The sequence below is a fragment of the Cyprinus carpio genome, chromosome B22 (assembly GCF_018340385.1).
Source record: "Cyprinus carpio isolate SPL01 chromosome B22, ASM1834038v1, whole genome shotgun sequence".
NCBI lineage: Eukaryota > Metazoa > Chordata > Actinopteri > Cypriniformes > Cyprinidae > Cyprinus > Cyprinus carpio.
In genome coordinates, this window is record NC_056618.1 from 9,763,248 (window position 1) to 9,788,812 (window position 25,565).

Here is a 25,565-nt window from a genome sequence, read left to right on the forward strand (position 1 = left end):
CACCAACCGCGACCTTCGTGAAGACATGGGGGACAGGAAGAGCCCGAGGGGGAGGACTTTGTACTGCCATGCCCGACCCTCGAATGCAAACTGCAGAAACGGTCTGTGGTGAGGGAGGATCGAGACATGAAAGAACGCGTCCTTCAGGTCGATTTCTGCAAACCAATCCTGGGTTTGGACGCATTTGATAATACGTTTCTGTGTCAACATCTAGAACGGGAGCTTATGCAGGGCCTGATTCAAGACTTGCAGATCCAGGATAGGTCGAAGGCCACCGCTTTTCTTGGGTATGATGAAGTAAAGGTTGTAAAACCTGCTCCTCATCTCGGCTGAAGGGACCGGCTTGATTGCATCCTTCGCCAGCAGGACAGCAATCTCCTTGCACAAGACAGAGGCATCCCGGACTGCCACCGAAGTCTCAAGAATGCCATTGAACTTGGGAGGTCGCTGGGCGAACTGAATCGCGTAACCGAGTCAGACCGTCCGAATGAGCCAGTGTGACAGGTTGGGCAGTAAAACTCCCGGAGGAACACTCCATACAAGTGGCACCAAAGGGACAGTCGACATACCCGCAGTGGTGCAGCAATGGGGAGTTGTGTCGGATGGCCCAGAAAGCATCGCGTTCTGAGTCATCACAGCAAAACTCCCCATGGAACTGGCCAGAGATCACTGTCACCCTCAAATCTCCCAGAGCACTAGCTGGCGGTCCTCTGCTCGTGGCAGAGAAACCGGGACGGGAAGTGACAGAGGGGTCTGGTCCTTTCCCTTAAGAAAGAAGAGACGCGATCGCAGCATTGCCATGGTCACACACGCAGTGCGGGCATGAACCATCCACGAACGTGTGTTCAGCGTGCTGAATGCCCAGACACAGAAAACAACGCTCGTGGCTATTGTCAGAGAAGAGGAAACGACCGCATCCAGAAGGACACGGATGAAACGGCGTCTTTAAAAAGGCGTGAATCGTCTGTGATTTGCTCTTTTAGGAAATCTGCTCTTTTAGTTGAAGCGCCCAGGGGAATCGCTGAAAGGGACACCGCTGTTCGCGCCGTACCGCCAACCAGAACAGCTTCCCAACACACAGCAGACGAATGGCTTTATGGAGTATAACAGCTTTTCATACAACCACTCAGCTCCAAAGCTAAAATCTGAAGGGTGGATGCACCTGTCGCCTATTTATACCCGAAGGCACGGGGAGTGGTTCAAGTATGTAAAATCCACTAGCCAATTTTCATTGGCGTTTTCTCTTAAACTCAGAGATGATTGGCTTATCAGATTAAACATATCAATAAAAAAAGACCAAACACACACAAACAAACACCATAACCTGAAAATGACCCTGTTAACCTGTATAAATGACCTAACACATTAATAACCATAATTTATAAAACTTGAGCAATCAGTTCCCACACATCCTAGCTGCAATTGATAGGCACGTAGGAGAAAAGACCATAAAGATCAAAACTAATGAAAAAAAAAAAAAAAAACAACAACTCCCACACACTGTCAATAAATGTAAAATGTATGTTTAAAAATTGTTTAATAACAACATTTCGGTCGCATGAACTTCAACAGGTATTTACACTTATTGACAGTGTGCGGGAACTGTTTTATTTTTCCTTCACAAAAAATACAAATAATAAAATAAAAATTTACATTTCTAAATTGAAGTAAAATAGAAATACAATTCACTGTTATTTATGTATCCAGTTTGTTCAAGAAGGGGGAGGTGAGCCACAAGAGCCACTTCGAGAGTACCACGGAGACAGGGCCTCTTGACCCAGGACAACAGCATGAGAGCTGACCTTGGCAGGAAGCTCCAGTTCCCCTAACAGAAAAACCACATGAATTTCACGTTTTCCATATGTGATCATGCGTCCACATGTTTTCCACATGTGATCACATGTGTCCATATATTTTGCACTTGATCACATGCGTCCATATTTTCTTTCCACATGTGATTACATGTGTCCATATATTTTTTCACCTGTGATCACTTGTGCCCATATATTTTTCCCATTTTTCACATAAATGTTTTCATGTGTTAAAATTTAACGTTTTAACGTGGATCACATATTCACAAACTTGCATACCATGTCAAACAATCTGATATTCTGATTCACAAATATGTGTAAATGAGTGTGTTTTGTCATATAAAAACCTTTCTAAATGATCTTGATTGTGTTCTGTAATGTGAGATAGGCAGCATCATGTTTGTTCACGCTGCAGTTCAGAGAGTCCTGTCAGTCGGGTTTACAGCACGTGAATTCATCAATGTCTCCCGAAATACAAGTAATAAGTGGCCGGTGAACTGGGTGAAAAATAGAGTGAACTTTATAGTTACACTATGTGTATCTGATATGAATAAAACACATCAGCAAATTATATTTGAATTGATTATTAAATGTTGTCCATAGACGTGTATTTTACAAACTCTAAATGTATTGTTTTACTAGTATTTATGTGTATTTAAATGTATGAAACCTAAAATAAACCACTGTTTCTGGCTTTCTCATGCAATATTCTAAAACGCGTAAACGGTTAACAACACGGCTCAGCGCCAGCCAACGCACGAAACCACAGTTTGAATTTGACAGTTTTGTGACGCCACCGAATAACTCCCATATGTGGGACCATACTCCCAGGGGCACGGAAATAAGAATCCCTTGTGGGACCATACCGCTCAAAGAGTTAATATACTAGAGAAGATCGCTACTGGAATTGGAGACGGGCTACAGGACAGTGTTGATGTTTCTCACCGTCTGGGACCGTAATGAGCAGTTGGTAAGGCCAGATAGATCATAAACCTCTTCTCACTGCGTCACATCTGTGACGTGATTTGGGGTGCTGCCAAAGGCTGCAAGTTTCTAACTGACAACAAACTGCGTCTTTTGGAGCCTCTGTCTCCCGACTATAAAGCAGCGTGGGACAAGCTGTGGCATCTCGTGAAGAAGCCATGGAAGGAGTGCAAGAGAGCAAGCTTCCGGAGCTCTTTTGTTTTGATTGATGGGAAGCAAGTCTTCTATTCTGATGTAACCTTAGCTAAGTTACTGACTGCAATGGCTACATTTCTCAAGCAATATTCTAAAACGTGTAAACGGTTAACAACACTATCTGCATAAAAACTCATAAGTTGTGTGTAACATGGAAGTTACTATTTTTGATTTTCCTTAATTAATGTTCTCCTTAATATTAATCGTGACTTTTTTCTTTAATTGTTTTTCACCTCGAAGCTAATATATTTTAACACTTTACAAACACACTTACCAAAAACATTAAGAAAGACAATTTTTTGTTGTTGTTTTTGTTTACATTTTTTGGTAGTTCTTCTTAATGGAGTACAAGTTTAAATCTTTGTCTTTTGTAACTTTGAATGTTCGAGGTTTGAGGGACAGTTTAAAAAGAAAGTTCAAGTGCAGCTGATCTTATCTTTCTTATATAAAGGGAATTAATAAAATATTTTTGGATTTTATTTGGAAAAATAAACAGTACAAGCTCAAAAAAGAGATGTGTTTGCTAACTCCAGAAGCAAAGGTGGCCTTGATTTTTTGGACAGATACTGTAAACACCTTTAAAGTAAACTGGCTGAAAAGATGCCTTACAAATCAAATGTCACTGTGTTTTTTTATTCCAAATAAGATATTTTATCATTTTGGTGGCCTGTCTTTCTTACTAAAATGTAATTTCTTGCCTGGCAAGCTACCTATTTCCTTATCTAACTTCCATCAGAAATGTCTTCTTTCATGGAAATTGTGTTTTGTCCATGGTTTCTCCCCCCACAAAGTTCTGCTTTGGAACAATACTGATATAACTGTTAGAAATAAGTCTCTTTTTTTCCCTAGATGGTTTAATAACAACCTGAACTGTATTCTATCTGTGTTTGATGATTTTGGTAATATTTTAATTTACCAACAATTTATGAATCTCCATAACTTTCCAGTCCCACCAAAGGAATATAAAACTTTGATGAGTGCCAACCCAGTAGGCTTAACCCAGTTAATTAAAAGTCACCTTAAATTCAATAAAGGCAACAGTGTTTATCCCGCTTTATGTTTGGGTAGTATCTGTATTTTAGATCGGAAATGTAATAACAGACATATCCGCAAAATATTTCAAACAAAGATAAAGATTACTCCAAGAGGGAAATTCTATTGGGGTTCCTTTATATCAAATATAAAAATTCTATTTCGAAATATTCTAATGTTGATGAGTCTTGCTCGTTTTGCGGTTTTAAGGAGATTCATTATAAAATCATTCATAAAATGTACCCCGTTAATTTGTCTATTTTGAAATATTCTAATGTTGATGAGTCTTGCTCGTTTTGCAGTTTTGTATTGGTTAGTATATATTGGTTTATTCAAGCCCATATTGGTTTAGATACATCGTTTTCCTCCACTATGTATTGGATAGTATATATTGGTTTATATAATTATATATACAGTAAGAGTGTGTACAAAGTGTGTATGTATTATTTTTGTCAAATACATTGGTTGGCTCAAGTATATATTGGTTTGAACATATTGTTTACTTCAATTATATTGGTATAGATACATCAGTTTGTTCAAGTTTGTTCATCTATACATTGTTTTGTTGAAATACATGTTGTTGGTTCAAATATGTATTGGTAAGGACACATTGGTTTGCTGATGAGTGCATGGGATTATGTCACAATTGTTTTCTACATGTCAATATATTATTTCATTAGTTTAAACAAGGAGTACTATATAAAACTAAAAGAGTGTGTAAAGTGCATATAATTTGCTGGACCAATTAATATAATATACACTCCTTTAAATATTGATTCATGCAAATTGTATTTCCTATATTGATTTCTTTGTTACTCATGTGAAATTGTGGGGTCATTTCATAGACTGATTTAGTTGTACACAGTAATAAATTAACAACACATAGACACGAGAAGAAGTAGATTTTTAATAAAAACATTTCTGATCAGACTTTTTGATTTTGATTATAATTAAAGCATCTGCATATTTTGGCAGTTTATTTATAAATACCAGTGATATAAAAAAATACACCCAAAAAACTTTTATAATAATATCACACTATAATACCACAACAGTTCACATACACAGTAAAAAACAAAAAAAATAAAATTAATAAAAATATCAATTAACCACTTTTTCTTATTTATGAGTTGACAGAAATATCAGTTTGTGACTTTTTCTTATTTGGGGTCATGAATATGCATGCAAAGTTTCAACACGCTGATTTGTCGTGAAATGTGCATACAGAAATTTTATACGATCTTACTGTTCGTGGGTCAGTTTGAGCTATTCAAAAGCAACTGTACAGACCCAAAATACAAAACATTTCTTTGTTGTATGTCAGAGCTCTTCAACCTTAGTCCTGAAGTAACAGTGGCTTGCTTAGTTTAAAACCTTTTTATTTTCAAAGTTTGTGAAAATAAAAAGTTGTTTAACTGTTAAATTTACATATATGGTTTGAGTGATTTGAACCATATATATCCATACTTTTCAAAATATTTATGAAGTAGGCATGCTATTCAGAAGTATTTTGGGCAGTAATGTTAATATTTGGTTTGAATTCAGCAACAGGGGAAACAAAGGTGCATGGGATCATAATCAAACTTATTAGATGGAACGAGGACAGGAACATGGGAGGGGGCTGGCAGATAGAGTCCAGGTAGATAATGAAGGAGGGAGGAGGCAGGGAGGAGACAGGAGGGGCTTGGAGCAGGAGGGACGAGGGAGCCCAGTGAAGCTAGTGGACTACAGGGCCAGGGTGGGGAGAAGGGAGCTAAGAGCCATGGTGGAGACGATGGGTCCACGGGCCAGGGTGGAGTCTGGGCCTTAGAGGCTGGAGGCGGAGTCAAGGGAAACTCCAGCCATGGCAATGCTGGAGGATGACAGTCCCGCAGAGCTTGCACTGTGCTGATGGTGGGCTGAGGGCGAGCAGAGGGGCTGCCAGATGGCAGCGGTGGAGGAGGCATGAGAGGGTGGGTGCATGGGCATTTGTGAGCCTCCGGGCTTAACTTGGGACCAGGAGCCCTCTCAGTTCCCACGTTCAGCCCTGGGAGGGCTACAGTTCCCACTTCCAACCCAAGGAGGGGTCCAGTCCCCAAGTCCGGCCCAAGGAAGGCCTCGGTTCCCAAGTTAGGCCTTAACATTTGAGATTTTCCCCAAGTTTTTTCCTTTTTTACCAAGCTCCGGGGGGGCTTTTAGGGCATCGGCCATAGAGGTCAGGCCGAGTGCCAAGGCTGAGGCCAAGGCCACGGAGGCCATTCTGCCATGGCCTCCTGAACTTTCTGCTCCGCAATGGCTCACCGAGCTCCCTGTTCTTCCATGGCCTCCTGAACTGTCTGCTCCACCATGGCCTCCTAGTCTGTCTGCTCCACCATAGCCTCCTAGGCTGTCTGCTCTGCCATGGTCTCCTAGTCTGCCTGCTCTCCCATGGCCTCCTGGTCTGCCTGTTCCACCATGGCTTCCTAGCCTGCCTGCTCCAAAACCGATATATCTAAACTATTATATACTAGAAGAAAACAATATATATATAAACCAATATATTCTTGAAGAAACCAATATATACAGACCAATGTATACTTGAATAAACCATAATATAAAAACCAATACATAGTTGAGGAAACCGATGTATCTAAACCAATATATACTTGAATAAACCGATATATACTAACCAATACGTAGTTAAGGAAACTGATATAACTTAACCAATACTTGAAGAAAACAATATATGTGACCCTGGACCACAATACCAGTCTTAAGTTACTGGGGTATATTTTTAGCAATAGCCAAAAAAAACATTGTATGGGTCAAAATTATCGATTTTTCTTTTATGCCAAAAATCATTAGGATATTAAGATCATGTTCCATGAAAATATTTTTACAAAAAATAAAATATAAATATATAATTTTTTGATTCGTAATATGCATTGCTAAGAATTCAGTTGGACAAGTTCAAAGGCGATTTTCTCAGTATTCTGATTTTTTTTGCACCCTCAGATTCCAGATTTTCAAATAGTTGTATCTCGGCCAAATATTGTCCGATCCTAATAAACCGTACATCAATGGAAAGATTATTTCATCAGCTTTCAGATGATGTATAAATCTCAATTTTGAAAATTTGACACTTAAGATTGGTTTTGTGGTCCAGGGTGGTTGAAGAAACCAATATACCGCGCTGGAGTGCAGATCTTCTGATACGTGCTGCATGATTGCATGAATATTTCTGAGCGGCAAAAGCGATAGATGTGTACACCAATATATTGTGAGAGGGCCATGTGTTACCGCATCCCATACGACTCAAAATAATAAATTACAAAGTTAACAAAACAATGCACTCCACTGTGATGAGCAAGCGCTTCTCTGTTGTCTTCACGTGCTATCGGAAACTTCCTCCCATGAAGTCGTGATTACGAGCTTGTTGCATTTTTTTCTGTTAAAAATAACAGTGGACAGTGGTTTGTGAATGTTGATGCTTAGCAAAACTGCTAAGCATAATTTGATCAGGAGCATTCCCTCCTGTGACCCATAATTTGTCTGCATGTCTATTCAGAGTCAGTGAGCAACGGGCTTTCATAATAATAAAAAAGCTGTGTTAACGCGAGATAAAATAATTATCGGTTATTTTAATCAATGAATGCGTTAACGCGATAATAACGCGTTAACTTGCCCAGCCCTAATCTAAACCAATATACTGTTGAACAAACCAATGTATAGGCCAACCAATGTATCTAAACCATAATATACTTGAAGAAAACAATATATGTACCTACCAATGTATACTTGAGGAAACCGATTTATCTCGACCAATATATAGTTGAGGAAACCATTGCATATTTGAGGAGCCCAATGTTTACTTTAACAAACCAATGTATACAGGAGCAAACCCATGTGCATGTGATCAGAACGATGTATCTAAACCAATATATGTCTGACTATACCAATGTATTATAAACAAATGCGTTTTTCATTAAACCATATATTCAACCAGTGAACCAATCCACATTCACACACATGTATTATTTCCTGAACGGCTTGCCATAAATATGGCTGTCACCTGCACTTTTCAGGAGTTTATTTTTATTTATTTATTTATTTTATTTTATTTGTGCATTCAGTATGTATTTATAGCACACTCTATTGGTAAAATTGGCGCTATATTAGAGATGTGATTTTCTGCTTGGCCACTTGGTGGGGAATGATGTGCTACATTTGCCAACAAAAGAACAAACGTGTGTGATACTTATACAGTGCTCTCAAGATTCTATTATATTTAAAAAAAAAATAATAATAAAACAACATTGTAAATAACAAGCTAAGGAGTGCATGGGTGTGATTAAGATTTAATAATGAACGTTAGCAAAATTTCCATGTGATGATAGACTTAATAAGAACATGTTAGTTGAGTTTCTTGGTGATATGCTATTGGTAAATCACTAATTTAATTAAAATAACATTTTAGACATCACAGTAACATTAAAAGATATGGCACAGACAAATAGTGACATCCCGGAGGAAAATTAATGTGAATGAAAAGGTTGTCCTGTATAAGTTCTAACAAAAATTCCAGTATTTGATCAGTGTTTTTTGGTGATATTTCCATACACAGCCTCAGTTTTTGGTTTCTGCAAGAAAACACAAAATAATAATCAATCAGGATTTGTGTTAGTGTAACAGTTCTATAAAATAATTGTCTTCAGTAGATAAGTAGGCCTACTACTTTTAAAATCCTCAGTAGAACATGTATTTTCCCATCAGTTTTACACCAAAAGCTGATCTTGTACATTAGCGTGCTTTTTAATTTTTAATGCAACATATGTTAACATGAAACAGTGAGAGAAAATGACATCAAACACCCCATTCATTACAAAATCTGAAGTTTTCTCAAATCAGCTAAATGGCTGAAAATGGTTGTTTTTCTCACAAAAGCAACAGCAAAGACACTTGTTGCAGCAAACTACAAATCAACCAATGTTCGCTGAAGCTGCATTTTACCTCATAATCATGAAACACAGAGCAGCTGCAGCTCAAGATGAGCGCAGGTAACATGGCTTAATCCTAATTTCTCTATCATATTACATATCTAGTAGTATAAAACTTTCTATGGAATATTTCAGAATAACAGACCAATTAATTTGTACTGTAGAACTCTATACGTAGCTTATTTTAAACAAACCATGATTTAAATTAGTATAGAGAGGTCAAAAGTTTTAGATGTATGATACAATTCATAACACCTAATTCATGATATGTGTAAATAAATAATCTTTCTGTCAGACAGCAGAACGTCAAATAATTTAAATGGGCTGTTCGTAAACTAAAGATGCATAATAATGCAACTATACAGTTTGACTGATTATAATGGGGAAACTGCAACATGGACATAAAAAACTTACACTGAGGGGCAAACACTTAATGTATAAATCTAAAAAAAAAAAAAAAAACAAAAAAAGAAAGAAAAAAAACTGTCCTTTTGATCTGCTCCCCACTAAAGATGGTTGGGCTGATAGACCACCCATGTCTGTTCAATGAGCATCTGATGCTGCAAACTACAGTCAGCAAACTTCAATCAGATTGACTGCAACACATCTTCTTGTAACACAGTCATGAATGATCTTACCGTTTTCTCTTTTTTTGGTTTACACAATGCTGAATCAGTTCTGTCTTCTTTTTTGGTCTGAGCTGCATTAACAATAATACAGACATGTTAAAATGAGAGTTATACCAAAAATCGTGTCTTATGAATATCCATGCAGCTTGTTCTCCTGACCTGTTTTTCTACATTTCATGCAGATGCAGCACATCACGACTAAAACAATCATCAGAGATCCAGCAGCAGAGACCAACACTATGCAGAGTAAAGGTAGGCCCTGATCTGTAATGAGCAAAATGAACTATTAATGTAAGTGAATCTGTTTGTCTGATTTACAACAACACTATCAAACATCAGCCCGCAATTTACAACGTAGCTTTTTTGTAATTATAGTATACCTATCTATACAGTACCTCCGTGTAGGTATAAGGGAATAATATGCAAAGTTTGGGAAATAAAGGTGTATCAACCTGGGAATTTACAAATTATTTATACTCTTAAGTATTTTGAAACTAAGAGGTATTAATCCATTGTGTTCTTTTAAAACTGGAGAGGTTAGTTCAAGTATCTCACAACATTGTTGAAAGTTAAAAAATGTCATTGGTTACAACCCTCTTTCAGTCTTTTTCAATATAAATGTCTTTACTCCTGACTCACTCATAAAGACAGTCTCTTGTTGCCATCTAAAGGCAAAATAAAATCACCATCATGACCACAAACACACCGTTTCTGAATACTATATACTATTTTTAAATACTACTATTATTTATATTACATATTTTTTTATCGAATAATAATATTTAATAAGCAACAACAGCTATCATAAAAGTTGCTAGGCAATTCAGTCAAAAGTACAAAGGCAGCACTCTGATATACAGCATTAAATTTGTATAAAATATCATGTTACGAGACTTTGCTCTGGAGCAAATAATACATTACTGACACAAAGACTGCCGTTTAGATTTACCCAAATCACTAGAATATCACATCACTGGAATAAACTGAAATATAGAAATATTTACACAGTAATTTTATTTTCAGTACGGTGTGTTGAGTGAGTGTTTACATGATGTCACCTCAAACTATAAAATCAAGAATATGTAACAGGCAGAACAGATGATTTTTGCTCACCATAGACAGAAACACTGAATGTTTTTGATGACCATTTTGCACCAGTTATCTCCAGTTTATAGTCTCCAGCATGTTTAGTTGTGATGTTTGTGATGGTCAGAGATCCAGTTTGATTGTCCAGCTTCAGCCTGTCTCTGAATCTCCCATCAAGAACATCATCATATGTGGAGAAGATTTGTTTCTCTCGACTGATTTTAGCTAAGAGAGTGCTTTCAGCTCCAAATTTCCACAGTATGTCATCGTCGTCATGTATTTCAGTAAGATTAGTGTTTAGAGTGACAGAATCTCCCTCCATCACTGACACTGACTCACTAAACACATCTGGATAATAAACAGATTTTACACTGATTAAGGTAATTACAAAGGTAGACCACTGTAATTAAGAAGCAACACATATTCCATTTCGATTTTTTTTCCTGACAAGCAGATAGTTTCTGTCTGAAGAATATATATATAATGTCAAATAATGGAGGAAGATGGCAGCATAATTTATAAAAATGGACTGATAAGCATGCCCAGTTACATAATCATATTGAACATAATCATATAAATCTCTTCAAGTAACAAAAGTATCAAATTACTTTTAAATTTAGTAAAAAAAAAAAAAAAAAAAAAAAAAAAAAAAAGGAATAAGGAAATGCAAGTAGCTTTGTTTTCACAGCTCTCCTGATCCCGTGTTGAGAGAAATTGGGAGTATGTGCAGAGGAAGACACACTTCCTTCAGTCTGACTTATTAAAATCAAACAATTAATCCCAAACCACCCCAAGTATCAAAAAATATAATTATTATTATTATTTTTTTTCTGATTAAAAACAAATAAGCAAGCCCAGCCCAGGTGACAAAATGTAACACAAAAGTAACATAATGTCTTACTTTCCATAAAAAGTAATTAACACATTTAGTTTCTTTTTAAAGGGTAACACAATATCATAATGGATTGCTTTTAAACGTAACTCTCTCCAACAATGTTAAGAACTCATTGGACCCTGCAGCTACAAATCTACAAATCAACAGAGATTCAGCAGCAGCAACAAAGATCAGCACTATCGAAAAATATGAGACTGGAGGATATGAAGGAGAGTAAAAGAGAGACATTAATGTAAGTAACTGAGTCTGATCTAAAACAATAGACAGAGATCAGCTCAGCAAATAAACGTTAATATCACTACTTCCATACCTGCACATGTGTGACAGAGTTGACTGATGTCCAGATGTTGAGTCTGGTTTCTGATGGGATTGTTGAGCACACAGCTGTAGCTGTTTTTATCCTGATATTCCACCTCCAGAGGTAGAGAGAGACTGATGCTGAGATCAGACACACTGATGCTGGACAATAAACTGTTTCCTTTGTACCAGGAGAGAGTCACATGACCCACATTCACCACTGAACACACCAATGAACAATTCTGCTGTGGTGAAGATGATGATGAAGAACAGTCTCTGGTAATGGTAGGAACAGGCAGACGAGCTGCAAAATATGAGACAATAAACTGAAATATGGATAAATGTACACAAGTGTGTTGAGTGTTTATATAATCCAACACCTCAAACTATAAAACAAGAATATATAAAAGACAGGACAAATTATTTCTATTCACCATTGATAGAAACACTGAATTTTTTTGATGACCATTTCACACCAATTATGTCTAGTTTATATTCTCCAACATGTTCAGTTGTGGTGTTTGTGATGGTCAGAGATCCAGTTTGATTGTCCAGCTTCAGTCTGTCTCTGAATCTCCCGTCAGGAACATCACCAAATATGGAGAAGATTTGTTTCTCTCGACTGATTTCAGCTATCAGAGAGTTTCCAGCTCCAAATGTCCACAGTATGTCATCGTCTTGATGTATCTCAGTAACATCAGTGTGTAAAGTGACAGAATCTCCTTCCATCACTGACACTGACTCACTAAACACACCTGGATAATAAACAGATTTTACACTGATTAAGGTAATTCAATGGTAGACCACTGCAATTAAGAAGCAAAACATATTCCATTTCCTTTTTGACTGACTAACAGAAACTTGCAGATAAAGAAACATACAATATCAACCTTCCATACACTGCTACCACTAACAGAGAAAAATAGAAGACAGAGAAAACATTGCAGCAGCACTTACAGATTTCCTGAAAATATATTTATAGTGTCAAATAATGGAGTAATATGGCAGTATAATTTATGAATAATGACAGATAACCATATGAGACCTCTTTCAGACCACTTTCTTCAAGTAACTAAAGTAACACATTACTTTTAAATTTACAGTGAAATATCGGAGCTACTTTTTCAATTAAGTAACACAGGTTACTTTGTTTTTCTCTCCTGACCCCATTCTGACAGAAACTGGGAGTAAGTGTTGAGGAAGAGACACTTCCTTCAGCCTGAGGCTTACTCATTTCACAGATGCCAAAAATATAACTATTTGTTTGTTTGTTATTAAATACAAATATGTAAGAGCCCAGCCCAGGTGACAAAAAAAAAAAAAAAAAAAATAACACAAAAGTAACAATGCATTAATTTCCATAAAAAGTAACTAATCTATGCAATATCATAATGGATTATTTTTGAAAATAACTTTCTTCAAGAATGTTAAGAACACATTGAACCCAGCATGACCCCCTTTATACAGTAGAAGCCTAATGCCTTCTACCATAAGAATTATTCTCATTCTTATTCTTAATTTATCAAATGTTCATTTTAAAAAGCACAGAATCTAACACACAGTAGTTTAGTGGATTTTCATACTAAACATTTCAGTCTGTTTAGTGCATTAAAAACATAAACAATGCAAAACAAACATGTTTCCAAAAACAGCAACAACTTTTGCAGTCATGTGACTTCCTTTAGGAGATTACTTTAAAGTAATTAAGAGACAGGACTTATTTAAATGCAAGTCTACTTATTTTTAAACAAAGGTTAAAGATTGGTGCAATAGAATTGTTAGTTAAGGCATGATTTAATCTAGATGTAAGCTTAGTCCTAAAACCTTATGGTGCAACACATATGTAAACTTTAATTTGCTTTAAAGTTGTGTTTTAGAGGAAAATCAATGTACAACATTTATTAAACAAATACATGATAACTATTGTGGAGTGAACAGGTTGAAAAAAAAATACATATAATATTACATTTATTTTTAGTACATAAAGTGTACAGTCTCAGTGACAGATTATTATTATTATTATTTTTTTTTTTTGAGTGTAGCAGCCTATTTTATTTCTCTGAGATGGAAAACATAAGAAATAAACCATATAATAAACACTTACGAATCAGATTCCACCAGCACAAACAGAACAAAACAGAGATGTGAGACATTTTCTTCAAAAGTTCACCAGCATATCTAATAACACAATGTGCTGAAAACACAGTAGAACTGTGAATGTGTTGTGCGAATCTTCCCCTGACTCAGTTTGACCCTCCTATATTTCACATGCTGTATTTGCATATGATATAATGTTTTAGTTCTTCTGGCTCTTATTAAGAATTGCTCTTAAAAGGTGAATATATTGTTTATTATATAATTTAACATACTTTTTGCTACAGATTAAATAAAAACTTTTTTAGTCACAAATAAATTGTATTATTATGTTCAATCCACCTATACTTCTGAAATGTATGGTTAACATAATCTTAAATTACATTGATCAATTTTGTTTGGTGGCATAACGAACTGGATAGTGAATCTATGTCCCAGCATGCTTTGTTTAATATTGCATTAGGAGAGTGAATGTTGAAATCAGTTATTTTATGTGGTTTTCAATAAAGGTAAATACTTTTTTGTGTTCAATGCTTTGTTATATTATGTTGCCAAGATTTCTAACATGTTTTTTGTGCTTGGGTTTACACTGGCAACATATAACAATGATTATCATGTGGGCTTTTGAGAGTATACCAGACAATAAACATGTTACTGGCTATTATACAACTAGGATGTACGTATGCATGTATATTTTTCTATATATTTTTTTTATCAATAATTATATATTTGGTTATTTGAAGATAGGTGGTTTTTTTTTTTTATTTATTTATTTTTTGACAATTTCTATAGCTCTGGTGTTAATGAAGAAAGATGTTAATTGCATTTTATACACAGAGACTGTAAAGCTGTACTAGCACTTCCTGGACAAAGATTAGGTCAAAATCAAGTCCCCAAGTACATAAAAGCTAAATGTTACAACAATTACATACATTTAACTGAAAATATCACTGGCTTAATAAGCAAATTACAGTGGTCTCTTACTCTTTTGTTTATGTCTGTCAAAGCTTATTAATGTTTGAATTCCTCCAGATAATGAATGTCTATAACCAAAATAAAAAAATGCCAAAATATAGGCTGTACTATACGTCTTTAAACTTGTAGACGAACGAAACCAATTATGTACTATCACCATCAAACAGTATTTACGTAGCACTTAACAAACAGCACTTGTACAAAATTCCCTGCCTCACGCATGCGCGAGTCGAATTTGTCCAGACTTGTCTGGTGCATGCGCAAACAATTTTCAGTTCGGCAGCATCCAGCATAGTAGTTGATACGGAGTTTCCCTGGCTTCATTCCTTTAAAGTCTGTTTTTTTTTTTGTGTGTGTATATTGCTGTGCGTTAATAACTCCGTAAGTAATAATATTTATTATCACAGTAGATTTGTTTTCAGAGTGTGTCATAGCGTAATTCAGTTTATTTTACCTCAGGAAAATGATTGCATCGGTATAAATCCAATAGCTGTAACCCTCACGTATTCGACGAATCATTCATTTATTTGCAATCAAAGATGCATATTTATTTGTATAAAAGCATTGCTTGTCATGTGTGTCAATGTAAATATTTATTCAGTCTCTGACCAGCATTTTAATAATTATTACAATGAGCACACGAGAGCGCTAGAACAGCGCGCGCAGACACACGGTGTAATTTGACACCACTTGTAAGCATCAGCAGTCCCGGTCTGTTAATAAGGCTGCATTTAGTGCTCATACTGTATGTTAAAATAAGCTCTTGTTTAGTTTGTTTACTATTTCCTCAGACAATTATATAGTTCTATATAGAGTTCCTATAGCGTATATAGTTTTATCTTTGCATCTGTAATTTCTCATTTCATATTATAACATGTATATTTATCATCTTCATTTGTTCTCTGACAGAAACCACATTTTGTGCATATTCACGCAAATAAACACTGGACTGGACATGTTCACTCTGGAGTAGCTGCAGTTCTTTCTAACCGGAGAAATAGGCCAGCTGAGTTCCAACCATCCAACTGCGCACAGAATATCCCACAGCACTAATGCGGAGTAAAGAACGCGACGAAACGTCATACTGCGCGTTCTCGTGCTGCAGTGCGTAGGGAGACTCCCAACAAACAGCACTTTCACTTTCATTCGTGAGGCGTCGGGTTTACTAAAGGACGGCAACTTAACTACCAAAATCTGCTCGTATTTTTTAGAAATGAGACTTATTTCCCCCTTATTGTTCTGGTGTTTACTCGACTATGGTAAGACATTTAGGCTTATCTCTCTCTCCCGGTGTTCTTTCGATTTAACAGCAATTTGAGAGAACGGTCCTATTTTCAGTAAATACAGTACCATACATGCTTCGTGGGCATAACAGAAGCTGTCAGATGTAAATAGATAGATTTATTTTATTTTATTTTATTTTATTTTATTTTATTTGTATTTAGTAGTTGACGGTGAAAATAAAACGAGAGAAGGTGGAACATACTTTTTTTAATGTATTATTATTATTTTATTAAGTAGTTGACGGTTTAAAAAAAAATAGTATAAAAATTATAACAAAACTTTAATAATTAATAATAATAATATTATTATTATTATTATATAGTATTATTATTATTATTAAACTGTAATATATGGTAAACTTTTAATTCACAAACAATATTTGCAAATAGTATTCCATCAATCCTATTTTTAAAATTGAATTAAACTCACTTTTGAAATCTCTAAACCTTATAAAGAATTTTATATATATATATATATATATATATATATATATATATATATATATATATATATATATATATATATATATATATATATATTAAGATTCCTAAAATATTACAGAGAAATATTTGCAGAAAATGCATGCATTTAGATGCTTTCTTTGTGTATGATTCTTATATGATTCTTATCGTATGTTAACATATTCTATGTTAAGTTATTTATTTATTTATTTATATTTTTTATTATTATTTTGTTGGCCTTTGTCTCATTGTATTGCCAGTTTTTTTTTTTTTTTTTTTTTTTACTTTATTATTGTAACCATTTTAAATTTATTACAAGATGTGTATGTGTGTATGCATTTGTGTTTGTTAATTATGTTTCATTTATGTAAAATTGGTCATTATTTTATGTACTTGTGTGTAATCCCTTGGCAATATTCTTTTTGTATTGATTGTTGGAACATTAATAATAATAATAATAATAATAATAATAATAATAATAATAATAATAAAACAATAGAACATGTTTGTACAGTATTTTGTGAATGATTCCTGGCCTTGAAAATGATTCAAGTTCAAATTATCATCATTTTAATTTTAATATGTCATATTATATATATTATATTATATATATATATATTTTTTTTTTACTAAAAATATATAAATATATATATATATATTATTAATTTTTTTTTTTTTTTTTTACTAAAAATGTTGAAACTGTAATATAAATGCATTCGTGACCTATATGGTAAGAGAGTCAGACTTTGGTTGTGGGTTCAACTCTCAGGACCAACAAAAAACCAGCACTCTTCTCAACAAACAACAACCCATCTTTTCCACCCTCAGCACCACAAATGAGGTGATACCATTGAACAAGGCACTGAATCCCTTGGATGGGTTTAAATGCAGAGCACAAATTCCGAGTATGAGTCACCATAATTAGCCACACTTCACTTCACTTCCTGACTCACTCACTGTATTTATTTCAGAAAACAATGAATAAAACAACATAAAAAAAAAAATCAATATAATAATATATTATATAATAATAAAAAAAACAAAAAAGAAAAAAATAATCATAGTATATAAATCATAGTAAATCTTTAAACTGTCATCTATAGATATAGATGTCTCATTAGCAGCTGTTTCTTTGGGCCACCATATGTTAGCCATCAGCCATGTTGAAACTGTCAAAGCCAGTCTCTGAACACTCAGAAGCAAGTTGGCGGCTATATGTATGTATGAATCAGAGGGGAATAGTCAGGGCCCTATATCCCCTCAGAGAGGGACTAAAGGTATTTATGTTTTATTTATTTTTTTCTTGAGAATTATGTAAATTTTTTATGTAAATTTTTAAACTGGTTCATTTGTGTATTATTGTTTTACTCTCATCAAGGCAAAATGTTTGACATCTCAAATTGTGTCCCCATCAATGCAGAGAAACAGAGCAGAATAAAATCTGCATTCATTTGGAAGAAATCGTGAATTGATTAAACATTGTGATTCATTTCTTCTTCAGGTGCATCTGGTGTTGATACAGTTAAAGTGTCGGTGATGGAGGGAGAATCAGTCACTCTACACACTCATGTTGAAACAAACCAACAAGACAGAATTAGATGGTATTTCAGTGACATTCGCATCGCTCAAATCAGTGGAGATCTCAGTAAGATCTGTACAGATGTTCAGTGTAATGAAGGTACTGAGAGATTCAGAGACAGACTGAAGCTGGATCATCAGACTGGATCTCTGACCATCATGAACGCCAGAACCACTGACTCTGGAGTTTATAAAGTACAGATGAACAATGGCATCATTACATTCAGCGTTAATGTCACTGGTGAGTTTTATTTTAGTCATTTAGTGCTTTTTCAATTGGACATTTGATCAGAAAACTGAATATTGGAATGGGATATTTGTCTGATTTGTACATATAAATATCCTCGTCTGCCTAACTGCATCACTACATTATACAGACATTACAGGTCAAAGACATCTGATGTTCCATTTATCTAAATCAATAGCCCTAACATACTGTATATGGCTCCAAAATCACTACAATTTTATTGCTGACTTTGTAGCAAATGTTTAAGATTGAGATTTTTGTAATGGTAATTGAAAATGATTGGTGGTCATGAAATCAACTTGTCTTTTTTTTTTTTTTTTTTTTTGTAAATTCAATTCAGTTTGAAATCAAATTTGAAATCAAGCTTCCTTGTGCTGTAAGCATTTGCAACAAAGTTGCCATACTATAAACACACCGATACACGGAATGAGCAAATGTTTAAGATTGAGATTTTTGTAATGGTAATTGAAAATGATTGGTGGTCATGAAATCAAAAATGAACCTACTTACTGTTTTTAGTGCACATTACTAGTCTTGTGGTGAACAATAGAACCAAGCAAGTCAATACACTGAAAAAAAAAATAAAAAATCTGCAGTTGCTTCCGGCTCTGGAATGGCATTCTCGCTCTGATGACATCATCAGAGGATGGGTAGAATCCTCTTGTTAAGTCATGACATAAGTACTGCTGTTTCTGTGTCCAAGCCTCTACTCACTTCACTTGAGAATACTATCTCAGCAGCCATTTATGAAGACTATTTAATAAAATATTACATATTTAAGCTAAGCATTTAAAATTTTGCTGTGCACACTACAGGCTCCATGTTTGTCAGACACTAATATTTTATCTTTTATCTTTGTCAATAAGATAAAAGTAGGTTTTGTTCAAAGTAGCTATTATCGACAGAGATCGTTGATATGAATATATATATATTTTTTTTTGGTAATTAAATATTGCCGGCTAAAAAGTACTCTGAGTAGTTTTTACTCTGAGGAGTACTTTGTACTTTTACTTAAGTACTGTTTTGACACCAGTACTTTTACTTGTAACTGAGTATTATTTCAGCAATGTAACAGTAATTCAGTACTTCAGTACTAAATTTTCAGTACTCTTTCCACCACTGCAGTTGTGGGTCTTTATGCGCAGAACTCTACTCATATTGGGATGCAGGGTGACACCGACTAACCAAACACACCTGAAAATAAAGAGGTTTTGTAACAGATTAAGCCTCCTGGTGGTTTACAAAGCCTGTGATCATTTTCTTTTTAAGAACAGCAGAGACACATAATTACAAAATTAACATAAGCAATAACTTAAGGTACGAGAGGCCATGCTGTATTGTAAATAAGTCTCACACACACACACACACACACACACACACACACACACACACACACACACACACACACACACACATATATATATATATATATATATATCACACTACAGTGAATAATAAACGCACAAAGAAGAAGAAGATCAAGTAAAATAGTCCTTAATTAATCCACAAGAAAGTAACTCCATAAACAGGTAGGCAGGAGACACAAGTAGGAACAAAGTAGACTGGACAAAGGCAAACTGAACAGACAGGAACTTAAGCCGGGTTCTAATGAGGGACAGACAGTTGAGGATGATTAACAAGGTGGACAGGCAGTGTTGGAAAGGTTACTTTGGAAATGTTATAGGTTACAGATTACAAGTTACCGCTGCTGAGGCACGAAAGGAGAATGAGCTCATGGGGATCACAGGTAGATCTGGCTGAGGAGTTTAGAGAGGGACTTTCCCTTTTGCGCTCGTCGGCGGTGAACGAGAGAGAGCCTCGGGAGGATGATGTTATATCTTTAACACTTTCCGATACTGAGGTTAGTGCTCTGCTGGGTTATACCCAGGAAGAGCAGGAGATGTCCGAGGATGGCGAAGAGGCTGAGCCTTCTCAATCCTCCTGCCCTGCGTATGTAGAGCTGTTGGAGGTTATGGATCGCACCACAGCAAAGTTGGACTTGCCATGGAAGCGCGCTAGCAAGGTGACGCCGCAAGGTCGACTCGACGAGTGTTATCTTAGCACTCCAGCTCAGGTGAGCCTCCCATTTCTGCCTGATCTCCATGCAGAGATCAAAAAGGAATGGAATAGGCCATTTTCTTCTCGCATCCATCGGTTTCCGCCTAAGAGTTATGCCAACATTGAGACGATGCGCGAAAGAGGCTATAAGAGGATGCCCCCTGTAGAAGAGCTATCTTTCTGTGGGGGAGACATCCTCTCTTTATCTCGCTCCTTGCTATCTAAGCCCATTCAGGATACATCTCGCTTAAATGGCAAGGCATACACAGCAGCAGGTCAGGCTGTGACTTCATTGCACAAGATGGCGGTGCTTCAAGCATATCAGGCTGATCTGCTAATAGACCTGGATAAAGGCGAGGGCCTTTCTCCTGATCAGGTAGCCGAGCTGCACCACACCACAGATCCCTCTCTCTGTGCTACCAAGCAGGCCGCCTCCGCCGTGGGCAGGTCTATGGCGGCCATGGTGGTAATGGAGAAACATCTGTGGGTGAACCTGGCAGACATCGGGAAGAAAGAAAAGGCTTTCTTATCGATGCTCAGGTTTTGCCTTCCGAACTTTTCGGTACCTCCGTTGAGACAGTAGTCGAAAAGTTCAGGGAGGCGAAGGCGCGCTCAGCTGCCTTCAAATCCTTCATTCCACGAAGGTCCAGGTCTGAGCCCGAACAGCATAGGGGTCCTGGTCCGTCTCGATCTGAGGATCAGAGACGGGCACAGAAGACTAGTGTCGTGACTTACGCTCCTCCCCCACCTGCAGGTAGGGGTAAAAGGAATCGTGGGTCACGGGGAGGTAGGCAAGACCTAAGGAATGTGATCCAGACGAGGCATCTGTGTTTTCATCTGAATCAGAGTGATACTTAAGTATCTACTTGTTCCCTTTGGGGGTTTTTACATCTGCCCTTATCCTCCCCTTCCTAATTTCCCTGTAACCACCAGCTCTCCACCTGACCAAGGTTAGGTGGGAACTTTTTGCATAACAGTCTCCTATGCTGGACCTATGATGTTTCGGTTGGTTCTAATGTTCATAGTAACCACCTTACTGATGCTCTGGACCAAAAGGGAGTCGCCCCTTGAGCGGGGCTCCAGCACAGGAACCAGGGTGGGTCAATATGATCCATTCTGTATATATTTATGTATGTATCAAATTGCTGGTGGGTATGTGTGTACTAATCCTCTGTGAGTTCATCATTGGCATTATGTCCAGCAGGTGTGATAGCCATGATTCCGGCTTCATGCTTCCGGTATCAGGCGGCCAAAACACAGGTTTCTGCGGGAGCCTTTCATTCATTTCATGAATTTCAAGACTCTGCACACTTTCTGAAATCCTGTGGCCAGGTCACCCTGAGGGGCTTCCTGGTCACTTGGATATCCCTTGTTGCTGACGCATCAAGCGGGAAGTGGAGGTGGCAGTTGTGGAAATCTTCTTGTATATGCTGCCTCAGGTGATGCTCCCCTCACTAGAGGTTTTTAAATTTGAGCTTGCCTCTCCCGTGCGGTTTGGCACCTCTGCGATGCTTAGGAAGCTTTAAGTACACACGCTAAACTTTGTGTACTTTCTGAAAACCATATGGTGGTGAGTGTGCACGTTTTCCATCAACTTCAATACCTTCCTTGAGATCCAAAAACCTAGACTCTATGCAAGACTCTGCACACTTTCTGAAATCCTGTACGTTATGCGCTCAGCTTCGTTCCCTTTCTTGAGATGGTTAGACCTTGGTTCCTTAGGCTCCACTCAGCCAGTGTGTCTTTATTTATTCACTTCAAGCATCACTTCCCTCAACATGCTATTTGGGCGGTTCTCGTGGTAGTTTAGCAGCGCTCCCCTTTACCAAAAAGGGTCGCCTATGAATGTGCTACTCTCTTTCTGAATTCGGAGTTCTCCTCTCATGTGAGATTGAGTTCTCTGTTTTTTCCCCAGAGTGCTTCAGCATTATTTCCAGAGATCGAGTTGATGACTCTCAAACATATTGTTTTGGGATGCACCATTCCATCTATGAGCTGCTCTGTCAGAGTGCCATGAGAGCCCCCTCCTTAGAACCTATAGAAGTATTTAAAATCCATGTTATGGTAAGTGTGCACGTGAAACCTTTGCGCACTTTCTGAAATCCACACTGTGGTAAGTTCGCATGCCCTCTGGGGGTGTTGAAAGCGGTTTTCCATTCATCCCCCTTCCTGATGCGGACCAAATGATAAGTGTTTCGTAAATCCAATTTTGTGAAGATGCATGCTCCCTGCAACCTCTCGAAGGCTGAAGACATCAATGGCAAAGGATAAGTATTCTTCACCGTGATGTTGTTCAGCTCTCGGTAATCAATACAAGGTCGCAGAGAACCATCCTTCTTACCAACAAAAAATAATCCCACCCCTTAGATAGATAGATAGATAGATAGATAGATAGATAGATAGATACATAGATTTTTATTTATTTATTTATTAAGTTGTTGACAGTGGAACATACTGTTTTAATGTATTATTATTATTATTATTATTATTATTATTATTATTATTATATGTTAACATTTTCATTCACAAACAAACATTCGAAAATAGTATTCCATCAATCCTATTTTTAAAACTGAATTAAACTCATTTTGAAATCTCTAAACCTTATATATATATCTATTTAAATGAAGTTTCCAGAAATATTAGAGAAAAATATTTACAGAAAAATCATGCATTTAGATGCTTTCTTTGCATGGTTGTTGTATTGTATTGTCTATGTAATCTTATTTGAAATCTATGTTATGTTATGCTATGTTATGTTATGTTAAGTTATGTTATGTTATGTTTATTTATTTCTTATTTTCTTGGCCTTTGTCTCATTGTATTGCATTTTTTTTTTGTAACTATTTTAAATGTATTATAAGATGTATATGTGTGTATGCATTTGTGTTTGTTAATTATGTTTCATTTATGTAAAATTGGTCATTATTTTATGTACTTGTGTATAATCCCTTGGCAATATTCTTTTTGTATTGATTGTTGTAACATTAATAATAATAATAATAATAATAATAATAATAATAAATAATAATAATAATAATAATAATAATAATAATAATAAAACAATAGAATAAATGTTTGTAGATCAAATTATCATCATTTTAATTTTAATTTTAATATGTCTTAAAATGTAATTTATTCCAGTCATGGAAGGCTGAATTTTCAGCATCACTACTGCAGTTTTCAGTGTCACATGAGCCCTCACAACCATTTTAGTAGTCTACAATGTTGAAACTGTAATATAAATGCATTCATGACCTAGTGGTAAGAGAGTCAGACTTTGAACCAGAAGGTTGTGGGTTTAAGTCCCAGGTCCAGCAGGAACTGTGTCTGGGGGAGTGAATGGCCAGAGCTCTTTTCCATCCTCAACACCACAAATGAGGTTCTATTTGACATTTTTGTCAAAATTGAGCTATTCACATATTTTTATTTTGTGACAACTTATTTACATTATGTGATTGATTTTTGTTTTTATGTTTAGTAGATTTTGGGACATTTTATGTAAAAAACAAAAAAGTTCTGTCTACACAGTCCAATGGAATGCAAAAACTTTGAAGCCCAAAATCTCAAAGCAACTCTGAATGCAGATAGAAACTTATAATTCCAAGGGGATGAATTATCACAAACATAACAGATTTTAATCATTTAGGTAACAACATAGTATTAAGAGGTTATATACATTTTTAAATTGGTTCATTTGTGAATTATTGTAGTTCTCTCATCAAGGCAAAATGTTTGACATCTCAAATTGTATCCTCATTAATGCAGAGGAACAGAGCAGAATAAAATCTGCATTAATTTGGAAGAAATTGATTAAACATTGTGATTCATTTCTTCTTTAGGTGCATTTGGTGTTGATAGAGTTGAAGTGTCAGTGAAGGAGGGAAAATCAGTTACTCTACAGACTGGTGTTAAAACAAACCAAGAAGACAGATTCAGGTGGTATTTCAATGACACTCGCATCACTCAAATCACTAAAGATCTAATTAAGATCTGTACAGATGTTCAGAGTCCTGAGAGATTCAGAGACAGACTGAAGCTGGATCATCAGACTGGATCTCTGACCATCATGAACATCACAACCACTGACTCTGGAATTTATAAAGTACAGATGAACAATGGCATCATTACATTCAGTGTTAATGTCATTGGTGAGTTTTATTTTGGTCATTCTGTGCTTTTTCAATTGCACATTTGAATAGAAAACTGATATATTTAAATCAACCCAGTAAATGTTTGCATTGTGGCCTGTTTGAAGAAGTGAGCTTTCACATGTATCATCTTCACATGTACATCAAAATGAAAGAGTTGTCACATTGGGTTTTTGTCACCTTAGGAATTTTAAACTTTTGAAGTCTGTTGTTAGAAAATAAAAACTGCTGTTGTTTTTCTTGCTGTTTTAGCTGCTGGTTCTTACAAACCCACCAGATTGCACCTTTATCAAATAAATTAATCTCATTCACCTTTCTACGAAATGTCAGTCAGAAGTATTGGTAAAGTTGTTATCCGTCCATCTCTAGTAAGAATTACTGTCTGTCTTTAGCTGTTACAGATTCAGGTTTGTCTACAGCAGTAATAAGTGCTGGTGTTGTTGGTGCTGCTGTTCTGTTGGTTGCAGCTGCTTGTGTGATTTGCTGTTGCTGCAGGAGATCTAAACAAGCAAATCAAAATGGCAAGTATTGCATACAGCTGATTCGACAAGTTTTAATATCTTTAAAAGTATGTTAAAGTATGCATTTGTTATTCTAAATAACCAAAGTAACATTTTGTTGTTATTGTTCAAACAGAAGAAAGGACATAATACATTAATCAGGATCAGGTGAGATACTATGTGCACAAAATTTGTCTGTAAAAAACGATCTCAGTGGGGTCTGAGGCTTTTGCTGTCCTGGAGCACATGGGTTTTGTTTGTTGGCTCGCCAGGTGTTTCACGATCACCGTTATGTTTCTCCGCCCCTCTTGTTATCCCTGTTAACGTATTCTC

General features: G+C 36.0%; 1 protein-coding gene across 1 annotated transcript; it reads left to right on the top strand.

Moving 5' to 3' along the window:
- The first annotated feature begins 15,628 nt into the window (after positions 1–15,628).
- LOC109084035 lies at positions 15,629–25,347 on the top strand. The gene is made up of 4 exons (XM_042749707.1): positions 15,629–16,212; positions 18,200–18,517; positions 24,424–24,732; positions 25,125–25,347. The coding sequence occupies exons 1-4, from the start codon at positions 16,167–16,169 to the stop codon at positions 25,307–25,309; spliced, it is 858 nt and encodes a 285-aa protein (XP_042605641.1). The 5' UTR covers positions 15,629–16,166; the 3' UTR covers positions 25,310–25,347.
- Positions 25,348–25,565: the final 218 nt, after the last annotated feature.